At 37.3% G+C, this 17,477-nt stretch overlaps 1 protein-coding gene across 5 annotated transcripts in view; it reads right to left on the reverse strand.

The window, feature by feature from the left end:
* PTPRG (protein tyrosine phosphatase receptor type G) overlaps positions 1-17,477 on the reverse strand; it is a 703,723-nt gene that overhangs the window by 9,925 nt on the left and 676,321 nt on the right. For all 5 annotated transcript variants that reach the window (XM_038565974.1, XM_038565976.1, XM_038565973.1 and 2 more), the window contains 7 exons: positions 16,169-16,304; positions 15,258-15,404; positions 13,057-13,150; positions 12,091-12,167; positions 11,472-11,600; positions 8,145-8,291; positions 7,298-7,440 (listed from right to left, as the gene is read on the reverse strand). In XM_038565974.1, the coding sequence (XP_038421902.1) occupies positions 7,298-7,440; positions 8,145-8,291; positions 11,472-11,600; positions 12,091-12,167; positions 13,057-13,150; positions 15,258-15,404; positions 16,169-16,304 (873 nt within the window). The remainder of the gene's footprint in view (positions 1-7,297; positions 7,441-8,144; positions 8,292-11,471; positions 11,601-12,090; positions 12,168-13,056; positions 13,151-15,257; positions 15,405-16,168; positions 16,305-17,477) is intronic.

Raw genomic sequence — 17,477 nt, forward strand, 5'->3', positions numbered from 1 at the left:
TCTAGGTTTCTATTTTTGTGCCAGTATTATGCTGTTTTGATAACTACAGCTTTGTAGTATAGTTTGAAATCAGGGACTATGATACCTCCAGCTTTATTCTTTCTCAAAACTGCTTTGGCTGTGAGTGGTCTTTTGTAGTTCCATACAAATTTTAGGATTATTTATTCTAGCTCTGTGAAAAGTACTATTGGTATTTGGTAAGAATTGTATTGAATATGTAGGTCACTTTGGGTAGAATGGACATTTTTAATATTAACTGTTGAAATAAGCAAGGTATGTCTTTACATTTGTGTCATCTTCAGTCTCTTTCATCAGTGTCTTACAGTTTTCAGAGTGTAGGTCTTTCATCTTCTTGGTTAAGTTTATTCTTATTCTATTCTTTTTCATGTAATTATAAATGGGATTGTGTTGTCTTCTGCCATTTTTTTATTATTGTATAGAAATGTGGCAGATTATATTGATTTTATTTCCTGCAACTTTACTAAATTCATTCATTCTATATGTAATATCACCTGCAAATAGTGACAGTTTTACCTCTTCCTTACCAACTGGATGCCTTTTATTACTTTTCTTGTCTGATTTTTGTGGCTAAGACTTATAGTACTTTGCTGAGTAAAAATGTTGAGAGTGGGTATCTTTTTCTTGTTCCTGATCTTAGAGGAAAAGTTTTTAGCTTATCGTCATTTAGTAGGATATTAGCTGTGTTTGTCATGTGGCCTTTATTCTATTTAGGTATGTTCCCTGAAAACCCCTTTTGTTGAGAGTTTTTATCATCATGAGTAGTTGTTGAATTTTGTCAAATGCTTTTCCTGAATCTATTGATAGAATATAATTTTTTAAAAATTTTTATTTATTTATGATAGTCACACAGAGAGAGAGAGAGAGGCAGAGACACAGGCAGAGGGAGAAGCAGGCTCCAGGCACCGGGAACCCGACATGGGACTCGATCCTGGGTCTCCAGGATCATGCCCTGGGCCAAAGGCAGGCGCTAAACCGCTGCGCCACCCAGGGATCCCAATTTTTATAGTGAAAGGGATTAAAGGGGAAAGGAGAGAAAATGAGTGGGAAATATCAGTAAGGGTGACAGAACATGAGAGACTTCTAACTCTGGGAAACAAACAAGGGGTAATGGAAGGGGAGGTGGGCGGGGGGACAGGGTGACTGGTGACAGGCACTGAGGGGGGCACCTGAGAGAGAGAGAGGCAAAGACACAGGCAGAGGGAGAAGCAGGCTCCAAGCAGGGAACCTGACATGGGACACGATCCTGGGTCTCCAGGATCATGCCCTGGGCTAAAGGTGGTGCTAAACCACTGGGCCACCCAGGCTGCCCTCTTCTAGATTTATATCTCACTTGCTGGCTTATAATTTTTAATAGTCTATTATAATCCTTTGTATTTCTTTGGACTTGGTTGTAACTTCTCTTTTATTTCTAATGTTATTTGAGTCTGCTTGCTTTCTTGAGGAGTCTGGTTAAAAGTTGCCCAGTTTTCAAAGAACCAGGTCTTGGTTTCATTGATCTTTTCTGTAGTTTATTTATAGTCTCCATTTATTTCCACTCTGATCTTTATTATTTCCTTCCTTCTACTAGATTTTGGCTTTGTTTGTTCTTTTTCTAGTTCCTTTAGGTTACTAGGTTAGATTGTTTGAGATTTTTCTTGTTTCCTGAGGTAGGCCTGTATTGCTATAAATTTCCTTCTTAGAACTGCTTTTGCTGCATCTCAAAAGATTTTGAACCTCAAAGATTTTGTGTTCCATTTTCATTTGCCTCTAGGTATTTTTTGATTTCCTCTTTCATTTCTTCATTAACTCATCTTCCATATGTTTGTCTTTTTCCAGTTTTTTTCTTATAGTTTCATACTGTTGTGGTCAGAAAAAATGTTTGATGGGATTTCAGTCTTTTTAAATTTATGGAGACTTGTTTTATGGTTTAACATGTGATCTATCTTTGAGAATATTCCATACACTTTTGGAAAGAACGTGTATTCTGCTGTTCTGGATGGAATGTTCTGTATATATCTATTAAATCCACCTGGCCTAATGTGTTGTCCAAGGCCAATGTTTCTTTATTAATTTTCTGTCTGGATAACCTATTTTATTACCATCAGTTTCCCCCTTTATGTCTGTTAATATTTTTATATATTTAGGTGCTCCTATGTCGGAGCACTTAACAATTGTTATATCCCCTTGTTGGATTGATACTTTTATCATTATGTAATATCCTTATCTCATTACCTTCTTTGTTTTAAAGTCTATTTTGTCATATATATATATATATATATATATATATATATATACTGCTACCTCAGCTTTTTTCATTTCCATTTGCATGGACTATCTTTTTCGAACCCTTCAACTTCTAGTCTGTATATGTATTTGGGGCTGAAGTGAGTCTCTTATAGGCAGCATCTGAACAGGGTTTTTTGTTTTTTAATACGTTCAGTCACCCTCTATCCTTTGATTGGAGCATTTAAACCACTTAAAATACTTATTGAGAGGCATGTACTTAATGTCATTTTGTTTATTGTTTTCTGGGTATTTTTGTAGTTCTGTGTTCTGCCTTCTCTTGCTCTCTTACCTGTGACTGATGACTTTCTTTAGTGTGATGTTTTGATTACTTTCTCTTTATTTTTGTGTATCTATTCTAGGTTTTGGGTTTATGGTTTCTGTAAGGTTCACATATAACATCCTAAGTATATAAGTCTATTTTAAGTTAGTGGTTGCTAAAGTTCAAACATCTTACTTATACCCCTCTACATTTTATGTATATGATGTCCTATTGTACATCTTTTTATTTTGTAATTCTTTATACATAATTTTCATTGCTTTTTTCTTTTAACCTTTATACTAGTTTTATGATCTACTTCCTTTGTTATATATATATATGTTTTTACCAGTGAAATTTTCTTCTACTTACAGCCTTTGCTTTTCCACCTAAAGAGTTGTCTTTAGCATTTATTTTAAGGCCGGATTAGTGTTGAGTAACTCTTAATTTTTGTTTGGTAAACTATTCTTTGATTCTGAATGTTAACTGGATACAGTATTCTTGGTTGTGAGTTTTTTCCTTTCTACACTTTGAATCCATCATGTCACTTCCCTTCTGGCCTGCAAGTTTCTGCTGAAAAATCAGATGATAGCCTTATGGGGCTTCCTAAGTAACCTGTCTTTTCTCTTTTAAGGTTCTATCTATCTGAGCAGCCTGGGTAGCTCAGCGGTTTAGTGCTGCCTTCAGCCCAGGGTGTGATCCTGGAGACCCAGGATCATGTCCCACATCGGGCTCCCTGCATGGAGCCTGCTTCTCCCTCTGCCTGTGTCTCTGCCTCTCTCTCTCTGTTTCTCATGAATAAATAAAAATCTAAAAAAAAAAAAATTCTATCTTTGTAATTATTATGTGTCTTGTTGTGGACTTCCCTTGGTTCATCTTGTTTGTGGTTTCTGCTTCCTGTACTTGGATGTTTGTTTCCTTCCCCAGGTTAGGGAAGTTTTCTGCACCTTCTGCTTCCTCTTCTCCTTCTGGGACCCTTATAATGGGAATGTTAGCATATGTGCACATGCTGTAATTCCCTCTAGAGTATTTTTTCATTTTAGTTACTGTTTCTTTTTTTGTATTTTCTATTACTTTGTTGAGGTTCTGAGTTCATCCACTCTTCTCTCAAGTCTGGTGAGCATCTGGACTCTTTATCTGGACATTCTTAATTTTTGAACAAGAGTTCCCGTATTTTCATTTTACATGGGACCCCACATATTATGTTAGCTGGTTCTGGTTCTGATTACTTGCTATTTGTGTAGCAAATAGTACAGGCTCTATTAGCTTCACACTGCCCATTTTCTCATATGTGAAGAAGGGATCCTAAAATTACCCTCCTAGTGTGGTAATATTGAGGTTCAAATGAAAAACAGAATTAGGTTATTTGTGGGTGTCTTTGTAGCAGTTATACAGAAAGAAGTCCATATATTTCTGTACCTCTTATGGCTTATCTCAGGACTAAATGAAAAGAAAATGTTCCTCAAAAAGCTTCTGCTTATTTGGGCTATATCTATCAATATACTATATCAAAAACTGGAACTGAGAAAACATTAAACACAAGACCATGTAGGCACACATTATGATAGCCATCAGAGTGAGAATGAACAAGGCAAACAGTATCTTTGCATTATTATGAAAATAGTTTTTTTTTTTTTTTTTTTTTTTTGTTTTAATAGTTTTGACCTTTGAAATCCCTGCCTCCTTCCCAATCAGCAGTCCTCAGATAGTACTTTGAGAATTGTTAATGGAATTAGCTTGCTTGCTAGGAGATTTAAAAAGGTGATAGATATATCTCCAAAGTGAGTAACATTAAATATTTGCACAAGAAACTGTTCTTCTGTGAGTGAACATCTAATCTGTAGTCTCATGAGACTGTAAAAAACCGTGCTTATGTTCCAAACTTCTTCTGTAGGCTCTGCTTAAACAATTTGACAGTAATGTTATAGATCTGCCTCTGAACAAAACTGTCTTGAATATAGGATGCTGTGAATAAAGCAGTTTGCCTTTAAGCTGTGCTTCTCCTCAAATAGAATCAGCTTACTTTTGAGTGTGGAATTTTATCCTTAGATCATTTATCTAGAAACTTCATCCATCTGGCACACAGCTGAGAACCCTAAAAGAAGGTGTTAAGAGATCTCTGTAAAGACCAAATACCAAATTTGTCCACTCAAAGTTCAACTCTTTGACTTAAATGCAAGCAGTCAGGCCTTCTCTTTTCTACTTTTGAGTAGGCAAAGACAGTAAACAAAATGTAAGGCACAAGGCTCTCTGGAGAAAGTTCATATTAAGGATATTGTACATATCCTTAATTTGCAGGTCAGTTTGAAGCACAGTAGCCACTACGTGTCAGGCACTGACTTCACCCAATGGAGACTGGGACAAATAAGTTACCTTTGCTGGTCTCAGCGATGTGGGGTAATAGTCCTGTGAACAAGTAGTTGCAATAGGATGTGCTACACAAGAACAGCATTGGTAAGAATGTGATGTTTGTTAGGGATTTTACATGATTACCTTTGGGATGAGTTAGGAACCGTTTCAAAGAGAGGGACTTTTAAAGTGTCTGTTGACCGAAAAAACCCTCAAAGGAAATAGTTTTTCCAGGGGCAAGGTGCCCTGCAGGAAATAATTCAATGAAGGACTGTTTTGACCAGATTGTAAAGGAATTTGGAAAGTGTACATCAATAAGACTCAGAGCCAGTTAGATGTGGAGGTGAGGGGGCATACCAAGAGGACTTTCCTATGTTTCTGGTTTGCACAACTCAGTGGCTGAGGCAGGCTGGGAAAATGAGGAGCTTGGTTTTAGATGTGCTAAATTTTGAGGTATTTGTAGGCTACCAGGAAGGGATATTTAGAAGTGCAAAAAGTAGGTAAGATGGAAACTGAAAACTAACTGGTGTTCAGAATATTGCACTACAGCTAGCAGCTGTTTAAAAATTTCAAATTTGCTTGAGTAATGTGGAAAAGTAATTTCTACAGAATTGCTTATCTCCCAAAGAGTGGATAAAGGAAGGAACACGTTTCTTCAGGTGGCTTTTAATCCAGCTCACTATGTGGGCATGTGCTGATCTAGTTCAGAATTAATTTGCTCTTTTCTTTTGTAGGCTTAAGAACAAGCTACATTTGATTAATTTCAGAGGTGACATATTCAGCATGTGGCATAAAATAATCACTGAATGAGACAATATACCCCCAAATTGAATATAGACAAATGAATCAAATAGTTCTTTTAAATAGTTTAACAAGTTGCTAGTTTTTTCTTTCTCACTTCCCTTACCATGAAATATAAGTTTAACTGCACTACTGAATTGAAGACAAAATGCCAGTAAAATCAGTCACAGAACTGGACAGCAGCATTAGAATTCAGTCTGAATTGGTAGAAGCTGGCAAAGCACAGAGGTATTTGAATAGCTAATACAGATTAGTGGGGAAAAAAACTCTAGAAGCAGTCCTAACTGTATACTATAACTGCATACCCCAAATTTTCGTAGAGCAGTAACAATTATTTTGATGCTGCCTATGCTATTTAAACACTGGGGCAGTTTTAATGTTTCTAGGCATCTTAGAGTATTTAACTAAAGCTAATCTTAATCTAATTAAGAGTCGGGTCAACATTTTGAAATAGTCGTTATTTCCTTAAAAAAGAACATAAAATTCTTTGGAAGCAGCCAACAATATGTCCATCTTCAAGTACAAGGGAACTGAGATTTGAGGTTACAGGTACTGAGTCAGTGTTCACTTCATGCAGCATTAGTTCAGAAAAAAATGAAAGACTTAACAATAAACTTTACTTTCAAATTGATTAATATCTATGCTTCCAAAGTAGTTGCTAATTTAATGAACATATGGATGCACTGAGAATTTGCTGACCAAAGGAGCTACCTTGGAAGTAAAACAAAAATGAGGTTATAGGGGGTGCCTGGGTAGCTCAGTTTGTTGAGCATCTGACTCTTGGTTGAAGTCATGGTCACAAGGTTATGGGATGGAGCCCCGAGTCAGGCTGTGCTCAGTGCAGAGTCTGCTTGAGATTCTTTTTCTCCCTCTGCTCTTCCCCTCACTCATGCATATGCCCTCTCAAATAAGTAAATCTTGAAAAAAAGAAAAATGAGGATCTATAATCAGTGCCATATTAGCTAAAGGCTTGTGAGATTCTAAGCAATCTGGGATTACACAACTGATTTATAGGTCAATCCCAGCCATGAAGTTTGTATTATATCGTCTAAATACCATAAAGTTTACCTATGATTCTTTCCCTCTTACTAGAGAGGAAGGTGTCTAGGTTTGAATACCATGTGGATGCTTAGAGGCAAATTATTCTCTGAGTCATTCTTTAAACTTCAAAACACATTGTAAACTCTAGATTAATCATTAATAGTAACTTTCTCGCTCCTAATCAATTAAACCATATTTAAAAAGTTTTTTCTTTAATAAGTGTTGGCTGAAATTCACTGTAAGGATTAAAAATAATTAATATAAATAGTTAATTAAATTCTCTGCTTACTTATTGTTTTTAAAACATAAAACCTCAGAAAGCTTGCCAAGTCTAGTTTTGTAGCTGGTATAGTGCTTTCACCTTTCTAGAACCTACCCTCCAGGAATATCTGGAGCCTTGGGAAGGTCTGACACATTAAAATGCAAACACATCTGCAACGGGCACCTATACACATTGGTAACACAGAAAGGCCACAAGCGAGAGAGTCTGTCTTCCCCTTCCACTCCCTTAGCAATTCAACAAGAAAAATATTTGAATTTTAAAATTAAGAAATAGATACATACTCATCATGAACAATGGTGGGGCCATCCCTTGTTAAGGCCTCTTCCTTGATGACATTGATAAGTTCAAAAGTACTGCTGATGGGGGCATCTGGGTTAGGCCATTTGGGACACTGGAAGTGCCGAACTTCTAGGACGTAGTCATCCTATAACCAATACAACAAGTCACAGCCCATCCTTTATTTCCTTATTCCTGTAATCTGGTGACTAGAACTCGCTCCTGAGAAAGTATGTATTAGAGATAACTGAAGAATGACAGACTGGGGCTGATAAAAAGAAAAATGCTAAATACTAGGGAGGAGTGCTTGTCCTTAAAAAATGACCAAGTCATGATGGTGGAATCCTGTTTTGTTCAGGGGACAATACAATCTTAAGTGACAATAAATTATAAGAGACTTAATATCCTATTCTGTCTTATCTATAAATTTAAAGGAAAAAAGACAAAGGGTTAGAGCATCTAAATTATTAATATAAGATAGCTTCTGTCTTTTCCACCCCATTTTCAAGATGTCATTTACTAAAAAAAAAGTCTATTATCTTCTGTAACACATTGCAAGCTTTACATTTCTGGTGGCAAAGAGAATATTGAGCTCTAGTATATTGTTTTCATAATTAGGTCAACAGACCTATTTGTATGCATGCTCAATAAGAGGAACTGTTACATTTCACCTACCCAGCTGGAAAAAGCAAATATTTGAAGGAAGGAAAAAGGGAAGTGTACATATTTAAAATTAAGTCATACTCAAATGCGTAGGCCTGTCTCGAGGGTGGCAAGTGACTTTATTATTACTTAGAAAGACGATGCGGGGCCCATGTATGGCTGTTAATGAGGAATGGAGGTTTAAGTTACCTGTGTAGCTTCAAGGATAAAGTCATGGATGATAATTTGTTCTTCATTAGAGAGGCACAGTCTGTCTTTGCTGATAAGGGTGACGGTAAAGGCCTCACAGTTCATGGATTCTTCTCGACTTGGCCAGTATACAAACTCATCTTCTGCCTATGGGAACCCCCCAAAGAAAAAAATTCCTCTGCAGTGCTGTCAAACATTTGCTTTTGAATTTTCTTGCAAATTGATATATCACGTGTGCTATCTCCCATACCTCCCGAGTCACCATCTAATCATGCCAAGTTCAGTGGTGATTCTAAAATATCCTTGATAATAACCATTTCCTAGCACTTTCCACCTAGGTCACTGTAGCAAACAAAATTGCTCCCTCTAGAGGTGATATATTAAAATTAAATGATCTAGAGCTGACCTTTTTTTTTTTTTTCTATGATAGATTACAGAATATTTCTCCACTGGAGTTAGTGTATTATTTCACAATTGCTTAAGCAACCAAGACATCCTAGTTTTTACTTCCTATGGATTATGAAAACAGTTCTACAGTTGATTATTAGCAGTTTGCCAAGGAGTTTCATCATTATTTAATTTTTACAATCTGCTAGTGAGGTAAGGCATTTTTATCATGTGTCCTACAGGGGAGGACATCAAGACTCAGAGAAGTCCATTAAGTTGTCTCAAATCACACTGCTACTAAATGGTAAACAGCAGAACCTGTCTAGAAAGAGGTTATGCATAAATAAGCTTATGTTGGCACGAAGTACAAAGTACTCTTTCAAAGAAAAGTTAATCTATCCATGTTAGGTTTCAAAAGGAGATTAACACAGAAAAAGTCTTTCAGCCTTGAATCAGGCAAGCTTTAAATGTTCATCTATTTTAGGATTAAAAATAAATATTCAGGCGTGGTACTTGAATTCCATCCCTGAAAACTGTAGAGGCCTAAGAAAAAGTTAAGGGGTACATAGGTTGGAGACTGTGATAAATACGATGATCAGAGTAAGACCCCTGACCTCCACTGCCATGTCTCTTTTTCTAAGCAGTTCAAATGGCACACTTTGCCTGGCATGTCTATATTTCTATGGGCATTTTCCTGAAAATGCTTAGATACTACTAGTGAAGTCAGAAATAATTCTGAATAATGTTCAAAACAAAGAAGGTTTTGTTTAATCTTACATTGTTGCATCAGAAATGAGCCAACAGTCCAATAAGACTTATCACCCTTTCAAGTTTCAATATAGCTTATTGCCAAGTACATTTTTATTTTTAAAGCTCAGCATAAGGGGAAACAGATTAGCAATTGGGTTTAGTCTATACAAAAGAAGTCTGTAACTGTCAGGGGTTTTAATACATTTTGTCCAAGGAAATGGAAGTCAGACCCTTTTAACATATTAAAAATGTAAGGCAATAATGAATAGAGCCTATAAATTTAATCAATACGCAGAGATTAATAAGCATAGTATTTAGGATTGGATGTGATCCTGAATAAACTGATCTAGGCCTTAAATTCCGTATCTGAAAAGTGAGAATAACATTATGTACCTCTAAGAAATTTGTAAATTATCAAATTGGCCTGACTGGCAAAGGAATTTTAATAAAAATGGAAGAAAGGCAAAAAAAAAACCCTAAAAACAAAAACACCCTCAAAAAACCCTTCTGAATACAGATAGCAAACTAGGGAATAACAGATTATCTTCAAAGACTATGAAAAATACATGCTGCTCCTTAATTCAGCAAGAGCTCTGGTCTCGTGGTTATTCTGCTTACAAATATATATGTAGAGTAAAGATGCTTGTATCTATAAAAGTGCTTTCTGAGCTCAGAACCAGTGACTTGGGGCTAGTCACAGAATCATGGTCTTGTAAAGTTATAACAGTGATAAATAAGAAAGCAAATAAAAAGAATCTACATTTTTAGGAAAACGATGCATTCACAAATCTTTCGACCCCGGAGCTGGGGATACAGACATGCAGGGTTGTAGCCAGGTCTCCCTTAGCCCAGGACATGGAAGTGATTTGTTCCAGGGCAGTTCACTGTCCTCACTGTCTGTGGAACATGTACGGACTCAGGTGGTCCAACCTCCCCACTACAAATGAGCCTGTGGGTAGATACTTTTGGTGACTGTCCTGTGTTAAGTGACAATAACAAAATACTGACTCATCCAACAAATGAACGTTTTAACAACCCTAAATGCCTCCAATTTCCACATGCCAAACAGAATAGACCCCTATTGCCAGCTAATTTGAAAATTTACACTCCAGTTTTTAGCTAAGATTCTCAATTTTGTTGCCATTCTATCATACAGAAGCAGTCTTGGTATTCTGAAGCTGGAGCAAAATGCGACAAAGTGAAGAAGTTCCTACTGACTGGGCACACAGTCAAATGCATGTCATCAAGACTAGGGGTTCAATCACAGGCTGTTCTTTCTTGATTAAAAAATTCACTAATCTGATACTTCTAGAAGCAGCTCCTCATTGTTTTTTTCTTTTTATTTTGTGGGCTTACATGTCCACGTAATAACTTCTGAACACTCAACTAATTCTGAAACTTAAGCTTATCTTGATAAATTCATTCACCATTCTTTTATATAGTCTTGAGACCACAGCAGGGAAGGACTCAAGGGAGGAGAGAAAGGGACTGTAGCTGTCAAGGTCTTAGAAGCACCTTTAAATTGGAACAAAATAGTTTTTCTGTATCTCCTTCCCTGTAATGGATCTACTTTGCCTATAAAATGGGGGAGAAATAATGATACTTAATTAGCACTTTTGATATAAATTTTTGGGGAGGGTAGGAAAACCCTTCTATGACGTGCAGTGGGACAAACAGCATAGCAAAGGGATTAAAAGACAGGTCACTCAAGTTCAAATCCTGCCTCCAGTTATTTGTGTATGTATTTAGGCAAGTTACTTCCCTCAATTTTCTTAGGGGTTCCATGAGATAACAGTACCTGTGTTATAAAGGGGTAGAGAGGACTAAAGCATCTTAATACATGTAAACACGGTTACGTACTCAAATGTTAGCTGCTATTTTGTTTTTCACATGTGACATACAGCAACTGAGAGGTCACATTTAGGTCATATTAATGAGGATACTAAAAGGACCTGTTCCAAAACCTTCTACTGCCCTGCCATGTATAGCATCAGAGAATCAACTAATGGAACTGACAGGGACAGTAACTGTTAAGAATACAAAAGGAATCTGTTCATACCTGAAGATGAGAGAAGTCTAGATGCCCTCCCTAGCACATACAGACAGTGGAGCCCTGTGCTGAGGTATCAAAATGATTTATGCTTATGGCCTCACAGGCTCATTAATATATAGCAGATGTGCTTTGCTTACCAAGCTCTGGTTGTCTGGCAGCATGACAATGATCTGTGCATTATGATCCCAAATCATTCGCCAGAAATCTTTCGTAGTATGTGGCAGAGGATGCTGGGTTATAATAAATTCATTGCTCCTATAATAGCCCTTCAGTTAGGAAGATGGAAAATCAGCAGTTACAAACATTTTATTCTGACATCGTGGTAGTAAAATATGTTCATGAAATAAGACAGCATTGTTTTGACCACACTAAAACAATTGAAAAAGGCAGTCAGTACATTTGGCTATTTTTTAGATGTATATGTTAACACGTGTAGATAATTTTCTTTCCACGTACAATTCCCTTCTAGTTACCCCTGCTGTTTTTACTTAACAGCAATTTCTGCATTTATTCAAACACTAGATGGGTGAAATTAACAATGAAATTAATTCCTTAGCACACAGTTTTCTTAAAGTATTTTTGTACCCCCACCGGTAAGAAGTCTTTTGTTAGAGGTCACCAGATATAGAAATCTAATTTTTATACTACACATCGAGAAATTATTTGAAAAATGAAATCAGCCACATAGGTGGTTATCTGCTCTTTAGCACCTTTTAGTTTAATTGAATTTATTTATAATTAACTGTTGACTCTCACCATGATATAAGAAGCATTAATGTAATCTGTTCCTTTCATTCCAGGCAACGGTGCGAGACCCACTCGAGCACGCTCAGCTATCATATGGAAAACAACAAAAACACCACATTTGCCTTATTAGAACCAATACTGCTTTCTGAGATTCACTTGGTGAGTAATCTACTTCCCTGGCTCCTCTTTCATTTTAAAACTTACCTATATTTTTTAACTAAGCTAAAGCGTCAGCTAAGGCAGAATGTAAATGGAATTCTACTGCACATTCCCAGAAGGATAGAGGCGTTAGAGGAATAAAATCTTACTGTGAGAGGGGTTTTCACAGCAAATCACGAAGAGAACACTCTGTGCAGAGATGACAGAGGATTTCAGATAATTTTTGGCCCTGGTTTGATATTCTTACAATTATACCAACACATTGTACTTCTGCTCTTTTGCCATTCCCTTATCCATATTTTTCATATGTTTAGGAAACAATGGCCTTTGTCAGTAGAGATAATCTCTCCAATGACCACCAATGCTTGTGTCTGTAGCACACCCACCGTATCCTCTGCTGGGTCCTGAGTTATTTATACAAAGGTCCCCACCCACCCACAGTGCCTTGATCTCAATAGCCAAAATAATGTAATAATGCATTCCAGTTGTACAGATTAACCTGAGACTCTCAAGTTTTCTGGGAGTATTAGTGCCACAGTGATAATGGCTTTACTTTTTTTTTTTTTTTTTTAGTTCAAATGTAGAAGTACCATAATTCTTGCATTTTGAGGTGAACGGAAGCTAGACTTCATGTCACACTGATGCAGCAATTTGCTGGCACTGACAGGCACCCTTCCTAGTTTGATCAAACTGCCTTAATTTTCCTGGCATAACTATTCCCCTTGGTAGTAGCTGCCTCTTTACATAATACATTAAATTCAATGGAAAAATACTAACACACTCAACCACCAAGTCAAACTGATTTTAAGATCTTACATGGCACAACTGAAGAGTTTCGGTTCTTTTCTTTGTTACACTCTTTCTGAGCACTAAAGCATTCCACATACTTGGCATTACATTGTGTAACCAGCTGAAAGAAAAGCAACATTTTAGCTTTCATTCAAAGGTGTATCTGTGGACATATTAGCTACCCTTATTGTGATAATCATTGTGTAATATATGCAAGCATCAAGTCTTTACTTTCTACACCTTAAATTTATACAATGTTATATAACAGTTACATCTCAGTAAACCTGGGAAACAAGAGGACAGAGTTATAATTGATAGCATTTGCTTGATGATATGGCAAAAAAAGGCTATCAATAATCGGATTTCTGGGGCACCTGGGTGCCTCATTCAGTTAAGCATCTGCCTTTGGCTCAGGTCATGATCCCAGGGTCCTGTGACTGAGTCCCACACTGGGCTCCCTGGTCAGCAAGAAGTCTGCTCCTCCCTCTGCTTGTACTCTATTGTGTGTGCTTTCTCTCTCTCTCTCTCTCCTAAATAAACAAACAAACAATCTTCCCCAAAAATCGGATTAGTGAAGAGCAAAAACATTTTTCTATCCTGAAGAATATACTTTTGTGTTTCAGTAGTGGTCACATATATGCTTGTCCTATTTCTACTATCAGGCCATAGGCTTCTGGTAACAGGTTCAATGTGGGCAGTAGGTATTTATTGAATTGATCTGGATTTTTGGGTTGAAAATGTCACACTTTTGGAATCGGTCTTCTGTAATTTCTCACAGGCATGAGATTCAGGTGGGTCTATACTAGAAAAAACTGTTTTATGATCCTAAGAGCTAATCCTGTTTCTTGAACTTAACTTCCTAGATTCTCAGGACATTTCTGTTGAACTAAACTAACATTGTTCTAATGTCATGATAAGTAGACCAGTAGTTGGTTACTCTTCCTGTTCTTACGTAGCTTGGTGGAACACTATGGTCAATCTTCTGGCGTTTTTTTTAGGGGTAAGGGTCCATCTTAACATAAGGAAATGACCTCCAAATGCTTCCATTCTACTGTCCAGGGTCCTGGGTGTAGTTTTCAAGTTTTTAATTTTCATTTTTTCTTTCTACTTAAGTTCTTGAAGTGGTTAGTACCTACAAAAGAACCAATTACCTAGTTTCCAGTGGAATGAAGAGATCTCTTTAAAGAAATTCATCAAAGTATGTGGAAACAAATATTGCAGAAATAAAAGAGGTAGGACTTAAAAAAAATTAAGTACCATAATTTCTTAAGAATTAATTTTAAACATTTAAAATGAGATTCAATGTCCTCATTATTAATTACCTCAAATGGTTTTTCTAATAGTTAGGATGCTAGGAAAAGAGAGCTAGAAACTTAAGATTGTTATGGAATGAAAAATAGATTCCACTCCATTTGCTTGGCAGTCTCATGTATTTAAATGATGGTTTTAGAATCTACAGCAAGTTTTTCCATGAAAACTACAACTGCACAGATTCACCTCATTCTTTTTATCTTGATACAAAATGAAAAATTACGTGTAGAATAACACAAAAAAATTTAAAAGACTAATGAGAGACTAATAAGAAAGTACTTAGTAATTAGAGGGACAGTGCTTAAAAGTAGAATAAAAGATTGCACTCTTAATGATCTTAATTGCTCTAATGTCCTTATAATCTTTTTTTTTTTGTCTTTCCCTCAGTTAATTACATATTAACCTTAACTGCCTTTAAACTTCTTCATGCCCTTATCCAAGCAAAGGAAGAATCCTTTGAGAGAGTTAACTTCTCTCTAGTATGCCTTAAGCATCTCTTTTTTAGTTTAAAATTATCTGATAGTCTTTCAAATAGCTTATTTGTTGACATACCATCCTAAAAATAAATCATTCTTAAGGGTAAGATAAGTTAGTTCAGACAAAATACAGAGGATTTTTTTTTTTTAGACTAGAGTGACTGACTCAAAGTATTAGATCACTGTGGCCTGGAGCTGCCGATATTTACCTTCAGATTAAGCCATTAGTTGCTTAGAAGGAAATATAACACTGTGCTGTCTACTTGGATCCCAACAATTCATACTCAGGTTGAAACTTTATTCTTTTTCCATTACATCTGACAAATACAAATGGTAATCCCTTCTAGTCTGTACATTCATGCCAAAAAGGTATGACCCCCAAACTCAAGCCATTTCTTTACTTCTTGCCTTTTGACCAAGGAAGTTTATTTAGACCACTACCTTGAATTGTTTCTCCAGCCGTGTCTTTCCTCCTACTCCTGGTATAAGGATGCTGTTAACATAGCTATGCAGCTGATTAGAAGATACTTCAGTCTCCTTTCCTAGAATGGCTTCCAACAAGGCATCATGGATGAAAATGTACTGCTCCTAAAAGGGACAACAGTATGGGAGAGCTGGTAAGGGGCAGCCACGTCTATCCAAGGCATGTAGTTGACCTCAGATCAACTCTTCATACAGGGACCTCCCCGTGAACTCCTTCAAGCATTTATAGCTAGGTGGCTCACTCCAACACTTACTTATTTATTCCTCATAACTTATTTCTGTATCATGCCCAAAATAATAGGTTCAATGTAGCAAGCAGTGGAGAAATGTATTTAATGAAGGCTTTCAGAACCATGCTACTTTTCAGGCCAGATAGCATGTTTAATTCCCCATAGCATCAAACACAGCTTTAGATACAGCTATATCTGCCTCCTAAGTGTTGGTGTAGTTACTGAGAAATCACATATAAGATCCACACAGAAATGGAAAACTGTGAGTCAGAGGATAGTCTCACGGTCAGGATAGCTTCCAGTTCAAACCTGTAAATTCCTTTGAGCCCTAGGAGAATGAATTTTCTCCCCAGTACCATTCAGCTTTCTTTTAAAGCACATGCTAGGGACACCTGGATGGCTCAGCGGTTTGGCACCTGCCTTCGGCCCAGGGCGTGATCCTGGAGACCCGGGATCAAGTCCCACCACTGGGCTCCCTGCATGGAGCCTGCTTCTCCCTCTGCCTGTGTCTCTGCCTCTCTCTCTATGTCTCTCCCTCTCTCTCTGTGTCTCTCATGAATAAGTAAATAAATAAAATCTTAAAAAAATAAATAAAGCACATGCTAGAATCTCTTGAAAGCACCTGCAACCACTCCTCACCTCAGTCTGGACGAGGTAGTTACGCTGTGTCCTGATATGCTTCAGGAATCCCAGGACGTTAACTGTGCTTTTGTCTTTTATCTGTTGCAGCATGCTGTCTATTACAATGTAGGTGCCTGTCCTGCCCACACCAGCGCTGGAAGAAAGGAAGACACTCAGCTGCTACCTCTTGCTCTATTGTGTCCAGCATTAACTGTGGACTGGAAAAATTACCATCTAAATATCGAGTGGGCTTAGAAATACCCTTGTTCAAGTTTAGATAACCTAAGAGAGCTGACACAGGTTATTCATTGTGGATGGCATCCAAAAACTTTATTAGGACATTTTCCACCCTCACGAGTCTTGATGGGGAACAAAGCCTTTTATAAATACCTTTTATAAATACCACAGGAGCTGGAGTAAAATGTTGCACATGTATTTCCTTTTTCAGCCTTGCTTGCTGCTCAAGCCACTGACACGAAGGTCAGAGAGCAGTCCTTCCTGGCAGAGCCATCCCCACACCAGAACCCTGCCTGCTGAGACCCCAGGTAGGAAGTCTGTATCCTTGACATCTATGTTTGTGGCTGGCTACCCAACTCTCTGTGATTCTAGGAGCTCCCTTTCTGTGCTTTCAATAAACCCCCTTTCTGCACACCTCCCTAGTCTGTTGAGTAGCAGAAAGTTCTTCTCAAGGGGTGCCTTCCTTTAGTCAGCCCGGTATGGAATCAGAATGGCACACCTGCAAAATCTGGCCTCTTTTATTCACATTTCCTCATTTCTGTTAAAGCAACAACACAACAGTCAGGAAGATGGGAGTTCTGCAGTACTAACAAGGCGCTTTTGTCAGAATCCCCCAGTAGGTTCCCCCATCTCACACAACTACTCCATCGATATAGCTCAGCTCTCTGACAGACTTTCATGTTCATTTTTTAGCGATTCCTTAATGGGCTAGCAAAATAATGTAGTTTTCATGGGGTTTTAAACAGGAGTCGGGTCCCAACATCTGCCACGGACTTGCTTTGTGATCGCATGTTATGAACTGCAGCCCAGAAGAAATGCTTAGAAAATGCCACACAGCTCTGCAACATAACCTCATGGAAGAGGCAGTATCTATTTGAACACCAAAGTTAAAAAAAAGCCAAAAATGCAATTATAAATGAAACATCATAAAAGTATTTCTAAACTACCTACTAAAGTTGTGTAAGGTAGTTAAAAAAGGAAAAAAGTCATTATTGAAGGCTTTCCCAGTGCTTTGAAAAAGGTCTTTTTCAGAGAATATATCAACTAAAAACTTAAAAATGTTTTCACTCCTACAATAAATTTTATTTAG

Source organism: Canis lupus, chromosome 20 (assembly GCF_011100685.1).
Source record: "Canis lupus familiaris isolate Mischka breed German Shepherd chromosome 20, alternate assembly UU_Cfam_GSD_1.0, whole genome shotgun sequence".
Classification (NCBI taxonomy): Eukaryota; Metazoa; Chordata; class Mammalia; order Carnivora; family Canidae; genus Canis; species Canis lupus.